This window comes from Phaseolus vulgaris, chromosome 11 (genome assembly GCF_051622355.1).
Source record: "Phaseolus vulgaris cultivar YP4 chromosome 11, ASM5162235v1, whole genome shotgun sequence".
NCBI classification, from domain to species: Eukaryota; Viridiplantae; Streptophyta; class Magnoliopsida; order Fabales; family Fabaceae; genus Phaseolus; species Phaseolus vulgaris.
In genome coordinates, this window is record NC_143508.1 from 47631791 (window position 1) to 47657090 (window position 25300).

A 25300-nucleotide genomic window follows, 5' to 3' on the forward strand; every position below is an offset into this window, starting at 1 on the left:
ATTTCATGTTTTTTTAATCTTTAGTTTTACATTATTAAATTGAGGGGAATTCAATATTAAAAAATTCATCAAAGCATAAAATATATTTATTTTTACAATTTGTATTAGGTCTGATACTATACTGTTTCTTTTAAAAAAAAGTATTTTCTCATTATTTTAAACATTTTTAATTTAATTTCACTTTTTTTTAAATGAGTTCATGTGTTTTCTTTATCAAATTAGTTATAACAGCATTAGAACAAGAATATACGAAATGAATAACCAATACCTCATCCTTAGTTCAAATTTTATAATCATATTTTTTTATTTTAAATTGAAAAAAAATCATTAAAAAAAATAATTAACCTTATATTCTATTTATTTACTAGAGTTTTTTTTTTTCTCACACTTTAGTAATACACTACCCTGTACGAGGTACTTAACAAAATAAACATGGGCTTATTTACGTTTTTATATTGTAATTATGCAACTTTTTTGCTTCTCATTGCTTTTTTTTAATAGACATTTTTTAAAAAAAAATTAAAGGTTAAATTACATATTTGATTCTTTAAATTATTTTCTAGATTCATTTTAATTTCTTATTTTTTAAAAAAGATTAATTTTGTCTTCAATGTTTTAAATTTAACTTGGTTTTATTTTGACATTCCATTAAATTTAATGTTGTTCATATTTTAATATGATTGAAATTGATTATTGGTTTGTACATGTTTTCCATTATAATTTAACTCATAAAAATGATGATGTGTATTCAGAAGTACGGGTAAATATTCTTTTATTTTAAAATAGGTAAAGAATAAATTTCTTCACCTATCAAATTTAATGGAAATAGAAAAAAAAAATATTCACAAATTTTAATGAAGTGAGAAAAAGTCTATTATTCAAAGTAAGATTGATTTTTAAGTTAAAAAGTTCGAAGTATTCCTTTCAATGTGGGATGTATTGTATTTCTACTTGTCGGTGTTGGACAAATTAATCATTCGATTTTGGTGATCGATTACATGAATATACATTTAAGGCGCTCAATAAATGGTAGCAATGACAGTTATGAGAACTCCCACGAATCATGATCATATCCCATCAAATTTGGGTAATACTTTTGAGAAAATTAGAACACTGATTTAATAGAAGATATTGATTTATTAAATATATTCTGGCATTCTCCAGATATACCAACATACCTCCCTATAAATCTGGGAATCATGCTATAAATCAGTTAACTCTTATTTGATCACTTACAACAAAGATCCATGACTAAACACTATAAATAAACCCTCTATGGAGGCGTAAGATACGCTTTAATCGGTTTTTACTATACACTCTTAACACAGAGTACTTTTTTCATGTTAACCCCAACCGAGCATCAACAATTAAAAGAGAACACTTCAAGTGAGGAACGAAGAGGCAACCAGCACATCAACAATTGTACAACAAATTTCAATTACTATCTAGACTCATTTTATCTATACAAATATAGTATTTATAGGGGAAAATCAATTCAAGCATCCCATTATACACTGAAAAACATATTTAAGAAGTAACTAATTCGAAAGGTAAGGATTTAGTTTTATTTAACGAACTTATGAAATTTTGGTAAGAGATTGTCTATCAGATTGTCCTCATCTAAGGGCAATTTACTTCTTTCTAGACTTAAGTCTTATGTCTTCTCTAATCCTTAGTTTACTTTTCTAAATAATATATATTATTTTAGTTTATACTCATACACAATATAATATTTTATGTAAATAATGCTTTTAATTTTAATTATATGTTACGTACTTTAATCAACTTTTATTATGTGTATACCTATGGGAGAGGGGTGTGTTGGATAAGAGTTATGAAGAATGGGTAAAATAACATAAAGTAAATGATCTTATGATTAAACATTTTATAAGATGGTATTTAAAAAATAATAAAATAAATCATATCTTATATAGATTTAAGTAACTAAATCGAACTCAAGAATTGTAAGGTGTGATTGTCTCTAAAAAAATTTTAATTTTTCTTTTTTTATTCTACAGACATAATGTTGAGCTCAAACATTTTGATAAGTGCTTCTCTCCTTTGTTCCACAAATTCTCGATATTTACATCCTTGTGGAATTCTAACCTAGGGGATTCTCATATTCTCTTAGATTTATCCATTCTTTGAGTGATACGTTTTTAGAGACATACATTACCATTTCTTCTCTAACCAACTTATGAAATATGAACTATATTTAAAACTTCATCACATTAGGAACTATGTTTCAAATTCAAAGTAAAGATAACTCTGGACAATTTTCCTAAAGCATTTCATAAGATCTAATATTATACTAAAAATTATTTAAATGTAAGAACAATGGTGACTCTAGAAATATCTCATAAGAAAGGTTTAAAGACAACATGTCTTTCTAGAAAATAGTTTCAGAGTTAAGGTTTCATAATTCATAAAAAAAAAAAAAACCACCCACAGAGAAAACTAAATGGTTGAACACGAAGAGAACGAGGATAATAAATGATGGAGGACCATCCGGAAGGACACATATTGTGCCTTTAACTAGGACCATGGCTAGAAGAGTGGAAGAAGAAGAAGGAGTTCAGAAAACTCTATTTTTATAGAGAATTAATTTTTAACTTTTCTTCCAAATTTCCTAGTCTTATAAATTTGTACAAAGTAGTATAGACTTTTTTTGGGCTTGTATTTCGGTCATTACCTTGGGCCATAGGCCAATTTTCATGGGTCATGTATTGAGCCAATTAGAGTATGATGTAAATAGAAAAAGAAAGAGTCTAGCTAGAGTTACAATTGGGTCTCCTTGGATCCAATGCAACTCTAGACCATCTGAAGAATTTTTAGGGTTAAAGCTTGCACATTGGCTGCCCATAGCACTATAAATACAAGTGCTAGCCCCCTTGTAAATTAGATTTGAATTGATAATGAAATGGTGTCCAAGTTGCTAGCTCATTTGTCTTCAAATTCTCACTCTCAATTTTGCACTTCTATTAGTGTTTTGTTTGAATCTTCTTAGGAGTTGGCCTAACCTCACTTAAGCTTCATTATCATTTTCCATACACCAACACAATTTCTTTTACTCATTTTAGCCACCCAATCCCACCAAATTCCGCACCCCAAAATACAAAATAAAAGACTCATAGCAATGCAAGCTAAGATTGCATCATTTGGTATCAAGAGCTTAGGTCTTCAAGAGATAAGTTGTTCTAACTTTTATTCTTCCATTCTCACTTTTTAGAATGTCTTGAATCTGTTTTAAATGTGTTTCTACATTACCACATTTCCACAAGATTTATAAACAATTTTCCACATTACATGTGACAAGTTAAAACTACGCCTGACCATATTTCATCATAAGTTGATATTACCAAAATCTTCGAAAATTTTCAATGCAAATTTCAACCTTTCTTTTTCTTATGTATTCTACTTGTTTTCTTTATAAGTATCATTATTTAATAATATTTTATACAAAATGATAGACACTTATGCACTTTGATTGATAAAATATTTATAATTCAACCTCTAATTTAGAAATTTTAGCCTTTTTACATTTTTTGGATTATAAGATGAATATGAACAATTTATTCTCAAATTTGTGTTAATTTTAGGAATTTGGGAGGAAATAAAGATAAAAGGGCTAAAGGAGAATGGACAAGTGAAAGACAAGATGAAAAGACAAAATTGAAACATTGAAAACTCAGTCAAACTCGCTTAAACTCGCCTAAGTAAGATCATTTTAGAGGAACTTGCCCAAGACTCGCTTAAGCGAGTTCACTCCAGTGAAGTTGGACTTTTTCTCGTGAAACTCGCTTAAGCAATCAATATATCACTTGAGCGATATGTCTCTTAACCTAAACTCAATTAGTTTAAATAGAAGGTGTGAGACATAACCCTAAACATCATTGGGAGGATATAGAGAGATAAAAAAAACCCTAGAGGAGACAACCGTCAAGGAGTAACACCTTGGATATTATTTTCTTGCTTTTCATGCTTGTAATTGCCAATATGAGTGGCTAATAATACCCTATGGAATTGAGAGTAGTTTCTTCAAACTCTTATGTATTGAGGTGATATTTATTTATAATATTTTGTTCTTAATTGATGATTGGTATTGTCAATTTATTATTAAAGTTTGAATCTTTATTCATGATTTTGATTCTTAGATTTGACTGAAAAGTACTTCTATGTATCTTACCTAATGATAATGCATAACATATTTGAATGAGAGGAATAAATTTGAAATGTTAATTATTTTATAACATCTGCTCGTAATGATAAGAGGTTTTTATAAATATGCGAGGAATCGATATTTAAGAAACATTCTTAATAATTTTGTATATGAGGAATCAATATGAATGATTTTTATATGTGCATCAATGTCAATCAAGATGAAATGTTATATGTTTTTATTCATTAAAAATACAAATGAATGAGAAGGATGAACCACAATCCCAATTTTCCCAATTGATTCATCCAAATCATTTACTTTTGAATAGCTAATTTGGAGTTGATTTGACCTAAAAATCATGGAAGAATGCGAAAAAGTGAGAATTAGAATTTGGGAGCTAAAAAGATGAAAAACTGCATAAATGGGATCTAAAAGGTCAACCTTTCACTGGAAATAGGCAGATGGTCAACCGTAGCCGTAATTGGCTCTAGACGATCAACAATTCTTTTTTTTATATCAAATGTCTTTCATGCGCAACTTCTTTATTTCCAATGTTCTTTTTTAATATATTAACCACTTAAAGTATAAACATGAAGGTTGGATTGTCTTAAGTTCTTCTGTTGTGAGCATGTTTCATTGTTTCGTCCAACAACTTTTTATGTTGTTGTATTGGCTGGTGAGTCTTTCTCATCTACTCTATTATTTTAGTCTTAATTTATACTTCACACGAGTGAGATTTTTTATACCACAACACACCTTATAGTGTTTGTTATAACCAAATCATATAAATACTCATATAATGAGATCTTTTGATAGGTATTGGATCATGTACTACTTAAAAAATGGCTACACATATTATTTTTTGTGGAGTACATGATGACATCGTGTATTAATGAAATATTTTTAATAACATCATCCACTACAAGAAAATCATTAAATAAAAACTAATTTTGGAGACCAAAATAATTAGTTACTATATTGACTAAATTAAAGAGAATTTTATAAAATAAAAAAATTATTGATATCTAAAGTAGTTTCTATTATTAATAAAAAATTATAAAGTAGTTTCTGAATTGGTATCTAACCATTAGCTACCAAAGTTTTAACTACTAACTATTTTATATTTTAAATTAGTCTCTATTAGTCTTTTAGAGACTAATTTATAATTTAAAATATTAATAATTAAAATCTTGATAGCTAATTTAGATACCAATTTAAAAATCATTTTATAAATTTTTATTAATAATAGAAATCACTTTAGATATCAATAATTGTTTAGTATCTAAAATAATATCTAATTAATCAATATATTGACTAGTTATTTTTTTTTCTAAATTTAATTGTTATTTAATGATTTTCTTGTAATAATCATTTTCTTGTTCACTATTTTGTTGACATGTGATAATGTTATTATGGCACTATTATTATTGTATTATTATTATTATTATTATTATTATATTATATTATTATTATTAAGTTTAATGAGGAAAGTTAACTCGAGAGACTAACAACAAAAGAAAGTTAAAAGGGACAAAATCAAACAAAATAAAATAATAGGAACTAAAATTAAAAACACCTTTTTTAAGGAAACTAAACATTTAATCAAGTTTCTAATGTTTAATTTCTGGTTTCAAGTTGTGGTGCTTGTTCTTCCTTTCGTTTCAATTCTAGAATTTGATGTTACAATTTTAAGACTTAAGGAATTTAGTTTCCAAAATCATTAAAATTTTAACACTTTTAAAGGTTGATCTCCTGAATGGATTGAATACATCTCACACTCTAAATTCCAAACAGCTATCAATTACAACAAATAATTTATTCCATGACTTCATTTGTAGAAAAGGGTAGTTCAAAACAAAAATCACAACAAAGAAAATAGTGTTTATACAAAAAAATCCCCTATAAACTTTCCTGGTTGAGGCCTATTAGCGACACATTGTTGTACATTCTCTTGAAACTTAGGGGGCTATTTACATTAACTACACAATAAAACAAATGGCTAAAGAAAATGCAAAACAAGAGAAAAAGAAAACAAGTTTTGGAGCAGTGACATGATAATTGTTCTACACTTGATCTGAACAGTAATGAGTACACCAATTCTTACCTACCCTCACTAAGACCATCATTAAGGTTCAGTTTTGAAACACTTAATGGTGAAAAGTCTGTACCACCCACAATGCTGGTACTTCCTGATGAATACTGGTGACTTGTATTCAATCCTTCAATTGCATTCTCAGTCATGAAGCTGGTCACATCATCAAATTTCCAGTCAGTAAGGTATCCAGGCTTTGTAGTGACACTGTTCACTTCAATATCTCCTGAAAGCATTCCCACCACACGGGACATTGATGGTCTTAATGATGGTGATGTCTGAGTGCACAGAAGTGCTATTCCCACAACACGTTTTACTTCTTCCTCATTGAATTCTGATATTCTAGGGTCCACCAGATCCATTAAGAGGTTGTTTTCATAAAGCTGCCAAGCCTAAGAAACAGAAAACCAATGACAAAAAGGTTAAATGACAAACATGTCTTTGAATGTTCAGTGCACAATTGTTGGTGTCAAAGAGGAGGGAATCCTCAATTCATTTTACTAAGCTTTAACATGAGTCAACTACTATCAACATACAACATTTCCTACAAATGTTCAGAAGAAAATGACTTCATATTATGGTAGTTGGATATTTGTCTTGATAATTAGAAAGCAAAAGCAATTGTTAACTTTCCCATGACAAATCAACCCATATAAATTGAAAACATATGTTTTTCAAGTAAACTGACATTAAAAAGATAAAGATGTATGTTTACAAGTGTTTAATTTGATTCATGATTTGAAAGCTCTCCGATTCACATAGGACTCACGATTCAACTACCATGTTCGTAATCATGTGAGATTCGTTTGTTGTCCTATTAAATGAAATATCAATTTTTTAAAAAAGTTACCCTGTAAACCAAATGGCATTTTACTTGTTTAACAGTTAATGAGATTAGATTTGAACTCGGTTGCAATACCAAAATCGAGATGAAAAGGTATTAACCTTTGGATTGTAATGCTTCGCAGAAAATATAGGTATAATTAAGATAAACACCACAGATATTAACATTAACCAATATAGAAAACAGAGGCAGAATGCATACCCATTCCAGAAGATACACCTTCTCTCCTTCCAAGCTTGAATCAGAATTTGGTCTCCCACTGACTAACTCTAGAGCAACAACACCAAATGAAAATATATCTGCTTTCTCTGTAAGGTGTCCACGCATGGCATACTCCGGTGCAAGATATCCACTTCATCACAAGAATTTGAGTATATCAACAGTTTAGAATTATTTAAGACAAAAATGAATTCCAACCACAAAAACTTAAAGGATTTTATTTGGACGAACTTCTCCATAAGGACTCTTAAACAAGTATGCAAGAAAAATGAAATTGACTTCTCCATAAATTCATATTGGCTTATGTATAATTTAGAAGTAAAAGTTCAGAGAAACTATGAGAGTTGTATCAAATTATCTTATAATTTTAACTCATGGATAAAATTTCATTTTTTTTTTCTGCTAAGAGAAGTTTGTAGCCATATTCCCGAAGTATTGATGACTCACATTGTTCCAGCCACACGAGTGCTTATGTGGGTCTTTTTATCATCGTACAATTTGGCCAACCCAAAATCTGATATTTTGGGGACAAGCTCATAGTCAAGCAAAATATTGCTAGCCTTCACATCACGGTGTACAATACGGAGACGAGACTCTTCATGTAAATAAGCTAAACCTCTGGCAACACCCAAGCAGATATCATAGCGTGTGGACCAATTGAGGGTTAAAGAATTACCTGCCCAAACAAACCAAGTTTGTCCTTAGTCATTTGTGTACAAGCAAATGAGAAAACAAGTAGGCATTCATAAGTTTAGATGCACATAGACAAAACTTATATATTTTGTTCATACTGAATAATCCTTGATCAAGACTCTTATTCTCCAGATACTCGTACACCAGAAGCTTTTTGTTTCCCTCAATACAACATCCATATAGTTTCACCAGATTACGATGTTGCACAGCTGATATAGTAGCAATCTCAGTTATGAACTGGCTCTTTCCTTGATGGGATGCTACTGACAGTTGTTTCACAGCAATAACCCTTCCATCATTAAGTGTCCCCTACAAGAGCAAAAAAGAAAAATAACATTCTCTTAGAGAAAGGATTCAGGACCTGTTTGGTACAACTTTCTCTTTCAGAAAAATCACTATGCAGTTGTTTCAGCTTTTAAAAGTAATCAGATACTTTAAAGAATCTAAATCTGATTAAATTGGAAGCTATTTTGAATAACTTTCCATGAAAGCATCTACTATTTTTAGAAAAAAGTGGTTTCTATGAATGCAAATAAACATAAATTAGCTTTTGCTTTTTATAAAAATAATCACCAAAATATTTTACATTAGAATCACTTATTTTTTTCAATTTGTAACAAACTATCCTTTACTTCTAATATTTTCCCAAAAAAATGAATATTAGGATACAAATTTACTTTCATATCATAAGTATAACTATTAGTAGAGGCTAAGTTATACTTTGGCTAGGGGAAGAACAAAGTCTCCATTTGTCTTTTGAGAACTAAAACTTAATTATCAACAAAATAGTTATATTAAACAAGCCAAAGGCATATCCAAAGATATCTACAACAACAAGCACTAAAGTCTTAAGGTAACTAGGAAGCAGGAAATGTTTATGGAAACATTAATTAAATGCTTTTTAGTTAAATAAAATAATCAAAGGAGTTTAAGCTCCTCTAGAATGATTGTGGGCTCAACATTGACTACCAGTTGCCATGAGTATTATTTGAAGCAGTATTTATAATGATAACTTTTTAAGTAGAACATAACCTTTATCTTAAAGGGACAGAATATTACCTTATAAACAGGTCCAAAACCTCCCTCTCCAAGCTTATTTTCGATATTGAAGTCATTAGTAGCATTCTTCAACTCAGAATAACTGAAAGTGTATGGCTTTGTATCAATTCCTAAAAGCTCTGCAAAATCATACATGAATAATGTTAAAGTTAGGGAACCCGAGACTTATTTTGATGAAAGTTGGGATGATGCTTTCTTGCTTTTCATGTTTAGAGAAATCCTTTCTCTAAATTGGATCTGATTGGATAAACTTCTCTATAAAAAAAATTATAAGAGAAAAATAAGAAGAACAAGAAAATAAGTTTCTCAATAAGTTAAAATTAACTTATAAGTTAAAAAATAAAAATTCAGAGAGGCTATATGAAAGTTTCTACAAATTAACTTATGCATAAATTAATTTTAATTTACGAAGAAACTTATTTTAGTTTTTCTTAATTTTTTCTCCTAGAAGTTGTTACAGCTTAAATATCACGAGAGCATTACTATACAAATACTCTGATGTGTATTTACCTTCATCCTCATGCTGACGTTTTCTTCTCCGAATGATACAAAAAGTCACAAAAACTGATAGGAAGCATACAACTCCAACTCCAACAACAATTCCAACAATTAGGCCAGTTCTATTTGTTTTATTGCTTGGAGGTTCGTTACTGACACTAGGTATAAAATCTGTACAATACAGGCAACTTTATCAAAATAAAAATAAAAATAAACAAATTTTGAATATTTTACTGCAAGAGATTATACATTGTGAAAGGTTAGTAATTAAACAACTGAATTGCCAATTTTTTTTTTATAGTTTTACCTGGGATAGCATGGATGGCTTGAATCAAGGGCCCAAAAGTACCTTGATTTGGTATGCAACAAGTCCCTTTTCCTGCCCAAAAGAGATGGATGTCAAGATAGTTTTCAGACACTTCAAACCTAAATTGCTTTTGGACACTTCTGAATGATATGCCCCCAGCTTCCTTTTGTATGTCGAAATCTTTCAAGAAAAGATTCCCCTAGAATATTCAAATGTAAAGAAAAATGAAGGTAGAATAAAAGGCAAGAAAAGAGAGGGTCAAACAATCGTTTTTTTGTCCCAAACCAATGACACAACATGGATTCAAAATATTTAACATAAAACATAACTTGGTTCTACAAATTTCATTTGGACAAAGACGAAATATGCTCGCTCGAGATGGAATACTATTTAATTGGATAATTAAGAAAAAAAAAATCCTTTCCAACCAATTTTCATCCAGCCAATGTAAGCTAAGAATAATGCACACATGACCTTAAATCATTATAATATTTAGTAGAAATTTCAAGGTGATGGCATCTTAAATACTTAATGAAGAGTTTTCTCTTCACCAGATTAGGACACCAAATAGAATATAAGTTACACAAAGACACCAGCACTTGGTCTTATGTGAGATGTTGGATTCACTTCCGAAAAAATTAGCTATTAGTCTATTAGGAAATTTCTCCTAACGTGTACAAATACATTAATATTATAAAATTAGTTAAATATGCTTTTAGTACTTGGAAATTGAAAAAATATTTAGTTTTAGTCTATCAAATATAAATCATCTTCTTTTTATACCTCGTTTATGGAAATGTGTTATATGTTGTACGAATTTCCATAAATAAGAGAACAAAAGCAGATGATACTTTAACACCCTGGGTAGATCTACAAGTTCTTCATTGTCATTATTGTTGCACTATCTATCATCTATGATTTTCAAGTATTTTGGTAAATACAAAAGTACCTGAATATATATATCAAAGACTCGTCTCCCAAGACTTTCCCATTTTGTAGTAGAATCCTCAATAGCTGTTTCTGCAAATTGAAGGGTGATGTTGTAAAAGCCATTTTCCAGCCCCAAGCCATAATATCTCAATGATGAAGGAGAGAGTCGTGCTGTTTGGAAGAGCTCCGAATTCATAGTGTTAGTGAATTGATTAGTCACAGATTTTGTGAATTTTGGATTATTATTGTTCGTAAATAATCCAACATTACTAGCAGCCCATCTACTTGTATCAGTAACAAAGTATGTAGCAGGACCAAGTGTCTCATTCTCCGTTTCATACACTATTCCTTCTGTGGACGTAATTTGGGAACCGCCACACTTGATTGCAAAGTCAGAATCTGCATAGAATCATAGATAAGAAACTGATGAATGAGTGAAAAGGAGTATTAAATAACAGGATTGACTTCAGATAGAGCCCCATATTTCTCTGAGTGAAGTGTGATTTAGGTTCGTTTAGATACGGTCAAAATGGTTTCAGACTTTAGTTCCTACATTTTGAAAACAGTAGTTTTGAATCCTGTACTTATGAAATATGATGAATTTCATCTTTAATCCCGTGATTCATTTTAATTTGACCAAGGACAAGATTCACCATATGCTAGAAAATGAAAGGATTAAACCACCATTTTTAAATGGTAAGGACTAAAACCAATATTAACCAAATATTGAGTGACCTAAAACACAATTTATCCTATTTCTTTTCTATGTAATGAAAAAAGAAGACATGGAAATCCTTCAGTCATAGTAATCCAATAGTCAGGGATTTTGAATTAGTTATAGATATAAAGGACTGATTTGAAATAAACTATTATTATTCCTGCATGTCCCTTAATAGTACTGCAGACAACATTCTTATACACTGGAGTGAACAATACCCATTAGTAATCCTTTAGGTCATCCTGATTTCACATTGAAAGTATTAGAACAGAAAGTTTCCTAGCATTTTGAGCCAGTAACCAACACTTTGTCAATCTATTAATCCAGATGTTGCAAAATTGTTTCAAAAATCAGAAACAGATCCGAGTCCAACAAAGGTTAAGAATTTATTTTTTAAATTTTAAGGTAGGTTATTCTAACAAGTCCAACAAAAATAATTAAATAATGGTGGTTGGCCAAGTGAAGAATCCATAATGTGTAAAGACAATGGATAGAAGCAACATAAACTTTTATATTGTGGATAGAAATGACAAAATAGTTAGATTTAGGGAAGGTAAAAACTTGAAGGAAACAAGATGATTTTCAATGGAAATGTTACCAGATGTGAGGAGAAAATAGCATCAGGAGAGTGTAACACAATGAACAGGGACAGTAATGAATTAGAGAGGAGAATGAAGCAATGATAGAAGAGAAAAAAAAAGTGAATAATAAGGGATGGAAAATAATAGAGACAGAACAGAACAGATATTTCAATAATAGTTAGGTGGCTCAAGGCAAGAGGGCAGAGGCTGTATTCATTTAACCTTCCATTCCAGTAATTGTGTTACTATTTTTTTAGCACTTATTTTTCTTTGGAAAGTAGATTTCCTTGAATTCAAACTTATATTTAGTTTCAGTTTTGATTTATTTTTCTCCTTACTAAATTTTTACTGTAATTTTCTACTAGTAGTGGAGCTTCTGGTTGTTAAGTATTAACTTTTCCTTGTAAAGGAAACTTATACCTTCAATTTTATCTGATTTACAGTATTAAATTAAGTAACTAGGAGAATCTTATGAGAAATAATTAATTGGATTGAAGGGTATTTGTTTCCTGAAAAGGCCATAGTATTAGTAGATACATGTGATGGCCAATTAACTCTGAAACGTCAAATTTTGCCTCATTTGAGTTCAGAATTTGGTTTATAATTATGATATAATTAATAGTAAAAAGGGCGAGGTAAGGACTTTACCATTGCCCAAAGGCTTGCCCTCTAAGATATCTATAATGGTAAACAATTTCTTTTTAGAAAATATTTTCTTATGAGTTTTAGTGCCTAGCACGACTTACATACACATGAAAAAAAATAGCTTAAAGTCAAACTTACATCTTCCAACACCTTGATTGCAAGGAAAATTTTTCTGGAGACAGTTGAGCCCATTTGGCAAGCCACTGCAAAAGAAAAGTTACCAAATAAAAGATTGGTCAACAAATGAATTTTCCAAGTCATATATAAATAGAAATCAGATCTTAAGATTTGAATGCTGTTAGATATTATTAGATATAACTAGATATTACAGATGTTGCAAATTTGTTTCAAAATCAGAAACAGATCCGAGTGCTAATTAAGAAGTGGATTTTAAACCTAACTCAACCTCATAAAACCGGCTTATAAGGTGAGATTTGCACCCACTTATATACTATAAAATGCTCTAATCTCTATTCGATGTGGGATCTCTAACAAATGTTAAGGCTTTTACTTATACCCCAATACAAATGAGAACTACAACTTCGTGATTCTTGTGAAAATATCTCCGAAGTTTAGGAAAATCAACCAAGCACGTATTAACAACTTTTGAAGAGTGGTCACAATTTTGAATTTACTGAACCATTTTTTGGTTAAGTGTTACCAAATGAGAATTAGTTTTTGCAGAAATCCCTAAGTTGGTAGATCTATGAAACAAAAAAAAAGTACAGCCTTAAAGATTATTCTGTTTTGTCAAAAAAGGTCTTTATATTTAATCATAGAGATTATTCTGTAACAAAAAAAAACCTTAAAGATTGAATCCTTGTTCTGATTATCCAAATCGTAAAGGAGGTTCGAAATAGAAAACTCTTGTAAAATAGCTCTTCACTTTTATCATCTAGTGATGACAATCTACTTTGGAAATTAAAAGTACATAAAGTAATTAATGAAAATATCAAATTAATCAATTAATCATTGTATCAAATACACATTACACAAGTTAACTTGTAGCTAATAAAGCAATTAATAAACATATCAAATAAGCATGGCAAAAAGATATTAGTGAAGAATATATGTAACCATGGGCTAGAGAATTAGAAATAAACGGGGTACTGAAAACATCAACTACAATGAAATAAAATTTTGGAAGTTGTTAAATAAGATATGCGTTTCGGCTGATGGCAAGCAAGATACAGTACACTTATATGGAAAGGAAAATGTTTCAAATGGAGGCAACTAGCATATGAATCTAAACTAGACTCTGAGGAACAGAATCCAAGCAAGATCATAATTCATATTATAGCCAAAAATAGGTTATATGCAGTATGTTTTAAAAGAACTATTAAAACAATCATCATTAGAGAAAGTGTATAATAATCACCTGGTATCTGAATCATCATCTATTGTCAAGTTGTTAACAACTAAATTCCTGCATCTCAAACCCAAAAATTATTGCAATGAGTTTCAGAATACATACTCCCTCTCTCACACACACATATATAAATAAGGGTCAAGTTACTCCAAGATCATCACCTTTTATTTTCTTGAAATCTAATAGTTATAATTAGTTACTCATTAACACTAAATGATGATGAGGAGTAACTCTCTCAGTGTTACTCTTAGAGAACACACAAGTGTGCACACATATATATGTAAAGAGAGATAATCATCAAGCAAGTTTTCAATATATGATGTTAAAGTATGAACAAAAATAGTTGAACATTTAAAGGTGAGAGGAGACATCAACAATTTTATTATTTTAGTATAATGAATCATAGGAAGATCAAATGAGTAAAAAAAATTATGTCATTAACTTGAATTGTATTTATATTTATTATAATTTCTTTCAAATGTAGATCACTTTAGTAAACATTTCGTCACTAAAGTAAATTTTCAACTTGCATTTGCTAACTCTTGCTATTCATTTAATCATTTTAGTGTTTGAGATTGTATTTTTGACTATTAGTATATTTAGAGCTGTTAGCAAAGGCTAACCTTCTTCTCTACTATAGATAGCTATAAACATTATTCTTGTAACCATCTTTACATTCAAGCTAATAAAATTCCATTCATTTAGTTACATTTTTCTTGTCGGTTTATTTTAGAGGGCATCTAGAGCCCTTTTTTTGAAGCCTTTTCTTCTTCGAACATTCTAAGGTTTTCATCCACTCTGAGCCTTCGATCTTTGCATTCATGGCTTCAAAATCTCAATCCTCAATCTCTCAATCATTTATAAGTCCATGGTTAAGAAGTTCAATGATTCAAACTATCATGACTAGAAGCAGCATATAGAACCAATGATCAAATCACACAAGTTACAACGATTTGTTGTAAATCCGGTGGTTTTGAAGCGCTATTTCACCAATGAGAACTATAAACTTGATTATGTCTATCCTACATGTTAGATATTATAGATATTTCTATTTATGTAATGGGCTTAGCCCATATTTTTTTTGTATGTTTTTCTCTATAAAAACATAACCTTATATGTTCAATATACACAAGGGAATTTATCCTATTTTTTTCTTTTCCTTTATTTTTAATACTACACATGATGCGTGGGAAGTTAATTCTAGGAAACGACTCAACCAAGTGCAACGTTAAAAAACTTGAGCTCTCAAAGCAATGGCAACACCTCTTGGATTCCAGATTTAGGTGTTGGTTTCCATGTGACCGGTGAGCCACAAAATATCAATCAACTTAGCCATTTTGATGGTCTGAATCAAATCTTCATAGGGAACAATAAAGTTTATGTATTTTTTATGTTGGTTCCTCTTCATTTCTATCACCTACTAATTCAAACATCACTATTAAACTTAACAACTTGTTGCATGCTCCTTCAATCACTAGAAACTTGTTGCATGTTAAATTATCAAATAAAATCAAAATTGATCTAGATAATATCAAACAAAATCATAGGAAATATGACGTATAAAAGGATTGGAATGTTGGATATGTGTAACATCTCATAATACTACAATATGATCCACTTCTCACAATATTGGATACGTATAATCCCAAAGTCTAACAATATTGTTGAAATTGAAATAGAAGTGGATCATATTGTAGGAAGAGAATGATAGTTTATTGAAAAATCCCTCTATCTTTGGACCCATGTTCATATGTGATACAATAAATAAAATGAATACAAGAATGATATGTTCAACTTCCTTGGTCTGTTTTCTAACAATTCTTAATTACTTAACTAAGTCTCCTCTCCTCTTTAGTAGCCTAGTAGACCATTATGTCATCCAATCCAAAACTACTCCTTCTCTATCTTTCTAACTTAGACTCATTTTATTGGGAGCTTGCGAACAAATTGATATGTAAGGGAGAGAAAAAGAATCACACTACTTACAGTTGTAAATTTGCATCGTTTACCCAAGAGGGGAGGCTACCTGATAGATCATTGTATGACAAGTCTCTGCAAGCATGTTAAGTCAAACCAAATCAAGGATACTTGAGGAATGATGGTTTCAATTGAAAAGGGTGTAGCCAAAATAGGCCAACTCTAACATTCATATGAGTTGACAAACTATGTGTGTTACAAGTACACTAAATATTGATTGAACCTGTAGAAATTAATGTAAAACAAATACATACAAGTGTGGACAGAGGTGTCAGATATGACACCCATAGGAAAAATTACGAATGAAGTATGATAAGATAAAGTAAAACACTAACAAAAAATTATGTAAATTGTAAATCATCTCAAGAAAACATCATATAAACAAATAAAGCCACTGCAAACATCATTAAAAAAATTATATGTTGAACAATTCCACGAGCAAGAAAAGTGAAGAAAGTCAAATAAACTTCAACATAGATGTTATTGGCTTTTCTTTTTCAGCATTAGTATTTAGTCGTTATAGACTTGATAGATACTACCATTTAGCCAATACATATGATTACCCACACATATCAGCAAACGATTTAAAAAATAAATAAAATTACACGATGTATACTTATAGTTTCATATGATGTCCAAGGAATACAGATACTTATCTAACAACAACACATATAACACCAATTTTAAAGCATCCAAGTTGTATTAAAACAACTACGACATGTGGACACATACTTAAAATAAATACAAATAGAAAATTGACAAGTAACAACATGGGAAAGCATACGCTCTTTCCTCTCATTATGATAATACATTTTTTCTGTTCATTTTAGTCTTTAAACTAGTAGGACAAAGTTCCAATCAATCTCTTTTATATTCAGATGGTGCAATTTTAGAAAATTTAAAATAGCAACTAAGTGTATAGCTAAAAAATTTGGGCAGGACACTGGGAAGCCCATCCAACTATGAGTCATATGCCGACAATGCAAGATGATTTAAAAATCACCAACTAAACTTCTTGAATTCACCAAATTATCCTGGATTGCATGTGCAAAAAAAGACCTTATTGGTCAATAACTGGAGTTTGGTGAGTTTAAGGAATCGTTATAAGGTTCAAAGCACATGCAACCGATAGTTATGAGGTTCAAAGCACATGCAACCGATAGTTATGAGGTTCAAAGCACATGCAACCAATAGTTTAGGGGCACCTTGGATTTGGCCCTAGTATTTTGAATCCTAAAGTAATGAATTTCATCCTCCATAATTCAAATAAGTCAATCTTACTCACATAAATTGAAATGATGAACTTTTCTGCGTTGGAAGGGTGCCATTTAGCTTATTATTTCCAAGAAACCTGCAATTTGATGAAAAAACCAAAACGTCCTTTAAACCATGTACAAAGCGTATCAACAAATGAATATGCAATTTCTAAGAAATGCAATATTACAAGGTAGAGAGCGAACTCAAATTGAAAATTGATCCCGGAATTTGTCCCTCGATGTTATTGAAGCTTAAATCCCTGTAAAAACCAGCATAAATATATAATTTCCTTGATTTGGGAAAGGATAGAACTATAAGACAAGATACTTGTTTTCTCTTTTCAAATAAAGGAAAGAAAATGTCCAATTATGTTATCCCTAAGATAAATTAGTAGGAAACTGGTATCTTTCTACCATACAACAATGAAAATTACTAAGACAAAAAATTAAATGAACACAAGTAAGTAATGAACATGTTGAGTAATACTTATTTTAAGATATCCCTCGTATAACCACCAGTCAGTAATCAGATTGGATATATGTGGAATAGCCACAAAGAATTAACTAATTTGGTTCTTTCTAGTCAACACCTTTTACATAATTTCATTTGAATATAGTTTGACACAAACAGGTAATACTCACAGCTGGGTCAAATTGTGCAACTCTCCAATGGAGGAGGGAATCGAACCAGAAATATTGTTATTCCTCAATTCTCTGCAACAATTGTAACAAATAAGTAAAAAAATTAAGTCGGCAAAGCAGAGTGAGTTACGAAGATTAGCAAAGTTGGGGCTTACAAGATATTCAAAGATTTCAAATTCCGTACAAATTCCAGTGAGGAGTTCCCATCAGATAAACCACTTATTCTCCTACATTTATATCATACATAATTATTAGGTTTCATCAATCAATAATACCCATACAAGAAACAAGTTGGTACTCACAATTCTGTTAAAGAAGTCAAGTTGGAAAATGATGAGGGTATTGAGCCATTAAAAGAATTGCCTTGAAACCTCCTATCAAAACATACAATAATTCACCAAAACTGTCAGGAGGACACACTTTTGGAATAGAATACGAAAGTAACCATGAAAATTAAAATTTCCTGGTAACAGAACATCAAGACAGACAATAATTCACAAAAACTGTTAGTACACACTTCTGGAACAGAAAACGAAAGTAGCCATAAAAAGAAAATTTTAATTCCACACCCAATATAATTTATTTTATCAAAAAGTGTTCCATTCCACCAAGGTAATTCAATTAAGGAGGAAAACAGAGTTGACTGGTAATGTTGTCTTACAAGACTTGAAGTCTAGTCCAATTCCCTATGAAGTCTGGTATATTGCCCCTGAGTTCCGTGTCTGAAGCCCATCTGAAATGAAAAGAAAAATCTTTATTGTTGTACAAGGTTTTCTTTCTTTAGGCACATCTAAGTGGGAGTATCTTACACTCGTTCCAAACTCCTTAGGTCCGCAAATGAGGACGGAATTGGACCACTAATTCCTGAACTATCAATGTAACTGCAAGGAAATATTGTGAAATTAATATTCTCTTTGTGCTCACAACAAAGGTATGAAACTGCGTAACAAAGTGTAATTTTGAAAATGACCACATACTTGCATTATTGAGAACCGACCAACTCATTATTTACTACAATGTATGCTTATGAAGTTATGACAAGTCTAATTGATGACTATGAACAATAATAAATAATTGCTTGTAACATGTGTTTAGTAACCAAAATACTGTATCGTAGTTCCCCTAGGATATTGTTGCTGTTTGTAGACACAAACCATATTTGAAAGAGTAGTAATATATGCATCCATCTCCATGACTATATTCTACACAAAGATATAGAAAATTACATAGGGGGGTATCACTTCAACGTGGAGATAGGATTCACTACCATTAGAAATAGAAAGAATTTACTAATGTTGGACTAAAAGTATTTGAGATGCAAAATGCAAGGATGAATGCATTGGGGGCATGTGCCCAACCATTCCAAAATTTAAACTGGCTGCATATATATAACATGCAGAAATTTCACTTTTGCCACTAAACTTCTAATAGAAGAAAACATTTTGCTAGGTGTAATATTTTAGTATACCATAGGAAACAATAAAGGAGTAAAGTCAATAGATATGTGTGTAAAAATATGTAAAATAGCAACCTTATATGACTCAAACTTGATTAAAAAATATAATACAAATAGAACCTAAGACTGCAGAAATACTTACAGCTGGGTTAACTTTGTGAGTTTCCCAAGTTCAGATGGGAGAGATCCTGAGAACTTATTTGACGAAAAACTCCTACAAATTTAACAAATAATAAATCTCACTAGTGCCATCACGAGAAATTTGTCATGCACACCATCATGTATCCACAACAGAACAATATTGGTTTATGCTTTGTGCGAGCAAATTCTTATGAAAAACATTAAATTTCCTTTTATCCATTTAGGTACTCATCATAACTAATATTGTGTGTCTAAAGAAAAAAATATTCTCAAACCAAAATTTTCCATGTGGATTTCTATCAATTCATGACTCAATTTTTGTACAATATATGTTTTCGGTTAATTAAATTTATCATTTATTGTCTCATAATCACCCCTTATCTATTAGACACTTCATACTCATTACTACAGGAAACAAAATCCAGTTGTCATATCATAAGATCAATCACAAGACCAGAATATCTTTTGTCTATGTGTATATGTCATTCTAATTTAAAGGCCGGAATAGGCATTGGCCTCCATCTTACATTTGGGTCCATCTCACTTTCACACCATTAATTAAACTTTTAACTAGCACCCAAGACTCATTGTGTGTTTGGTTTTCCCTTTGGAGCCTCGGATTCTTGTTTCAGATGTGAAAGTTATTCAAAATAGTTTCAACTTAGATGTGTATTATGGATCTGCATTTGAATTGATCCAAAACGAAACCAAACATGCACTCGTACTGCAAGAGACAATACTATGACTTAGGCACAAAGAGGCAACTTAACCAAAAATACTAATTCATTATGTGGGATAACCCCATCGCTTAAATACCACTTCATTTTCTATCAAATTTAAGACTCATAACCGACACCAAATATTTTTGGTGACTAATTGATCCTGAAAAATCAACCCATTGGCAATTTCATAACCATAGGAAGAAAAGTTCAAAGCAAACAACATACAGTGATAATAACTCTGTAAGATTTCCCAATTCCTTTGGAAGCTCCCCTGATAAATTATTGATTCCAAAGCTCCTAACAAAGAGCAAACTTATCTGTTAGAACTTATGTGTCACAACATTAAATTCATAGAATATTATGAACTGAAATTGGGTCGAATTGTCTTACAAGTATTGCATACGAGTTAGATTTCCAATAGCTGCAGGTAGAGAACCCGTCAAGTAATTTTGCGCAAGATTTCTGCTTGCAATTGATGGAACTTAGTACAGCAAAAAAGCATGTAATTCTTGCTTGAGAATAACAAATCAAAAGCTAAAAGTGCATCAAAATAATTTTACATTCTCACTCAATCATAACTTTTAACATGTATGATAGATTGTTAACTGTTTATAATAACTACCCTAAAAATCATAAATAATTTTTTTTTAATTGGTTGGCAGATTCATTGATAGTGCCCAAAAATTAAGTTTAGAGTAATCTATATCAATATACGAATTTTGATCATTGTTTTTTATACAAACCTTTTTTTACAATTTTACTCTCATCATAACTGTTTTTTTTATCGAATATTAATGCAGTAACATTTATTACGGAACAAAATGTGAACCCACATGAATGAGTGTCTGAGCTTCCTCTGGTAATAAAAATAAAGCATGTGCAGAACTTATTCTAACGAAGTTCATGAGGAAGAAAACATACAAATTGTTGAGATAGGTGAGAGTCCATAGCTCTTCTGGAATTTCACCAACCACATTCAGTGCAGAGACCCTCCTGTACCATTCAAAGCATAAAAGCCCAAAAAAAGTAAAAATTATATTGCTTAGAGCAATAGTAAGCTTCCAAATTCAATGTACAACACATCAACACAGAAATTTTATCTGAAAAACTGAAAAAGTAAAGTTGAGAGAGGGAGAGAGATACAGTGCTGTGATGCGGCAAGTAGTTCCGTCGTCAAAGGAACAATCACATCTGATAAATGGGTTGTAAGATTCAGGGGTGGAGGTACTATCAATGGCTCTTCCACTGCACAATTCACCGCTTATATTCCATATACTTGTGTCTGCGGATTTACCCCATTTGCTGAAGATTGAATTTATAGTTCTTGCTGCATTCAGAACTTCACTTTTTCAGGGAAATGCACTCAGTTTAACCATAGAATTAATTTATTATTAATATTTTAGTGAAATGAGATTTTTTTTATCACGTATAAATAATTAAATGAAATGGTATCTTTAAAATTAAGGATGAAGTTTTAGAAACAATTTTAATAAGATATATTATGAGAATTTAGTATATTAAGTCAAAATTTAAATAATAATAGTAATAATAATAATAATACGAACTTAATAAAAAATATGAAAAATAAAAAAAGAAAGCTATTAAAATATACTACACCAAAATCACTAAATATAAACTAATATATTAACCAAATTAAATATAATTAATAAATAATAATTGATATTTAATTAATTATCAAGTTTTAGTTATTAATTTAGTTTATTAAGAACAGAAATGATTTTATATAATAATAATTTTTTAATATTTAAAATATATATAATTTAGTTAATTTAGTGATTTTTATTAATTTTATTTTTATTTAATAACTTTATTGTATTAAGTGGAAGGATTGTTACATATAAGAATGTATGAACTATAAAATGAAGAGTCAAAAAGTCAAACATATATTCTATTGAGAATAATATCTGGTTTTTGGTAGGTACAACTACAAATTAAAAAGTTAATATAATAAAAAACATATAAATATTAACAAAATTGTTTATTCCATTCTCATGCCCCACCTTACAATTTGTAAGTTGCACCAATAAATATTAATATTTTAATTATTTATAAAAATTTATATTTTTTTAAATTTTAAAACATTTTATATTTTATTTTTATTTTTATTTAAGAATTATTTTCTTTTTCTTTAAATTCTTTTATTATAAATATTAATATTTATTGTGGATAACATTTAAAAATATCATAATCTAAATATTAAATACCAATATCACATATCAGAGTGTTGCAGAATATGCCAAACATTCTGGTCTGTAGTACTGTACCAATAATTTCATTTTTCTCTGTCAGATTATTCATTAAACAAAACAAACAAAAATTTACCCAAACAAATTATTCACTAAATGCTCTTTTCACCCTTTTTTAAAGGTTTTCTTTGATAAGGACTTAACTTTGTTTAAGACTAGTTTCTAACATATTCAGATTCAGAAATTAGTGAAATGAGTTTTACTGTTTCATCAAAGGTCAAAGAGGAAAAACTATGTCTTCTCTATTTTTTTAGTGAATTGGAGCTAAACAACAGAAAAATAAGAAAATATGAAGAGAAATATATATCAATGGCATGGTTATGTTTACACTAAATTTATCAATTGATTAAGCTATTAAAAAGAAGAATTTAAATTGATTAACCTATTAAAAAAGTATTTTAAGTCTAAATCAATTCTATAAAATCGGTTTATCGAGAGTAAGGTTTTCATTCTAGTGTAGTCGATGGGATTTTTAAGATAACCTTTGACATCATATAGCATGGTTGAATCAAAGTAAAAAGTTTTTCTTTTTCAAATTTCCCAACAAGAAACCCAAACCCATTGATTGTTTGCATGAAGTTCTGCAGAAGAAAGAAACTTGTTCCAGAAAGGGAAAAAGAAAAACACTTACCTTCAGAAGGGTCAGTGGTGGCGTTTGCAGATTGAGCTTGTGCAGAGCTAAGAAAGCAGCTGAAGTGACAGAAGAACACAGCAACAAGTGCAAAAGCAAACCCTTGTGACATCCTGATATATGAACAACTGATTATCCCAGAAGAACGATCTTTAAAAAAATGTTTTGTAGTAGTTTGAAACTTGAGGAATCGACCTCACAGAATGATAAGAACGATGGTATTTGGTGAGAAACGGCAGTGTTGGGTTGAAAAATTGGAACCCTACTTTATATTTATAAGACTTTTGTGAAAAAAGAGAGACAAAAATGGCGTCTCTGACCTCAATTTTCAGCTTGAGCTATGTCAAAAGCTTACGTCAGGTTCTGTCATGGCACACCAAATGGCCTCGTGAAGCATCAATTGTCAACATAACACCATGTTATAATACCAATAATTAAAATTTAGTTGGCCACATTCTTTTCACCCAACTTGCAAATAATGGTACTGTACCATTTTTTTTGTTTTTACCCTAAAAATATCTTTAGAATTTATCATTGCCATATGCATTATGTATTCATGTTTGTGTGTTTTTTCATTAAATTATAAATATTTTTTTTAATGTTTATAAAATATTACTAGAAAATTATTAAATAAAAATAATTTTAGAATAAAAAAGTAATAAATTATTATTTTGACTAAATTAGATATTATTTTATAAATTAAAAAATTATAAATATTGAAATAGTTTTTTTTATTAATAAAAAATTATAAATTAATTTTTAAATTGATATCTAATTAACTTATTTATATATAATTAACTATCAACATTTAAACTATCCAATTTTAAAATTTAAAGTAATTAATAGCTAAAACTTTGATAATAATTTGATATTAACGTAAAAAATAGTTTATAAATTTTTATAAAAATTATTTTAAATATCGATAATTTATTTAGTTTATAAAATATTATCTAATTTAATTATTATAATAATTAATTATTATTTTTTGTAAAATTTTTTTTATTTAATAATTTTTTGGTGGGAGAAATACATTTTTTTTATTTCAATCTTAATGAGAAAGGCAATCACAATAAAAGTTTAAGTATTTGTTAATGTAGTTATAATTAGTATTTGATATTATATTTAAAACTAATAATATGGAAAATAATTGGAGAACTTAATCTAGATTTATTAATTTTAAGTACAAATTTATTAAGAGACTATAAATATATTAAGTCTAAGGTAGGTATTTTTTTTACTAATTATACATGTGAATGTCTTTGCTTGTACATAGACCTTTTTTGGCACATGTGATAACTTTATATTAATGAAAATAATAATAATAATGGTTTTGTGTATATTTAAATGTCAAAGGTTGTTTATTTTAAAATTAGTATTTTGTTTAAATAGCTAAATTCTATCTATTGTGTGTATAAGTAATTATTTAAAAAAGTACTTCAAAAATACTTATTTAAAGTTAAGCATTCTCATGAATTAACTAATCCAATAGGGAATGACTTGGCATTGCAATTTGCAAACGTGATTATTTGCAATGTTTAAAAAATTACAACTTTTTGGCTGCGTTAATTTGGTGAATGTTGAATGTTATGATTTATATTTATTTACAATCATATAATAAAATAATGGAACCATATTCATTTATTTTTATATTTTTTGTTATATGATGGAACCGTATTTATTTTGGGCCGCGTGTACGGTGCCGTTTTATGACTCTGAATTCAGAGTTGAATATTGGTATCCTAGGTGGCGCTGTCCTTGTACACACAAATTCTTTGTGTGAGTTCGGATAATTCTAGATTTTGTTTTCTATATGTTTAACGTTGACCTAGTCATTCATTACAAGTGAATTATAGTTGTGTCTCGAGAAGCATGAAAAAGTTGATTAAAAAGTAAATAGAATATTTGATTTTATTTAATTAGTTTTTTCAAATAAAATATTATAATAAAAATAGTTTAAAAAAGTAATAAGAACTATGAAACTCAGACACTCATATCTTATGTGTGACACTTATAAAATACTTATTTATAAAAGAACAAAAATATGCTTTAAGACACTCATATCTTATGTGTGACACTTATAAAATACTTATTTAT

At 29.5% G+C, this 25300-nt stretch overlaps 1 protein-coding gene across 2 annotated transcripts; it reads right to left on the reverse strand.

Annotated features, from left to right (window-relative positions):
* Positions 1-5960: 5960 nt before the first annotated feature.
* On the reverse strand, positions 5961-23601 carry LOC137810679 (putative LRR receptor-like serine/threonine-protein kinase At1g56130). 2 transcript variants are annotated; one of them, XR_016517242.1, is made up of 24 exons: positions 23207-23596; positions 21452-21635; positions 21230-21301; positions 20699-20770; positions 20534-20605; positions 19588-19659; positions 18799-18870; positions 18651-18722; positions 18292-18363; positions 18145-18216; positions 17990-18061; positions 17536-17607; positions 17377-17442; positions 16101-16166; positions 14124-14171; positions 12884-12948; positions 10821-11200; positions 9872-9943; positions 9577-9735; positions 9067-9185; positions 8106-8316; positions 7762-7990; positions 7297-7447; positions 5961-6643 (listed from the first exon to the last, which is right to left on the reverse strand). XR_016517242.1 is itself a non-coding variant. In XM_068612069.2 (24 exons), the coding sequence occupies exons 1-24, from the start codon at positions 23316-23318 to the stop codon at positions 6260-6262; spliced, it is 3093 nt and encodes a 1030-aa protein (XP_068468170.2). In that variant the 5' UTR covers positions 23319-23601; the 3' UTR covers positions 5961-6259. The 2 variants fall into 2 exon arrangements, 1 of the variants encoding a protein (XP_068468170.2); XM_068612069.2 differs by having other exon boundaries at positions 9872-10070; positions 23207-23601.
* Positions 23602-25300: the final 1699 nt, after the last annotated feature.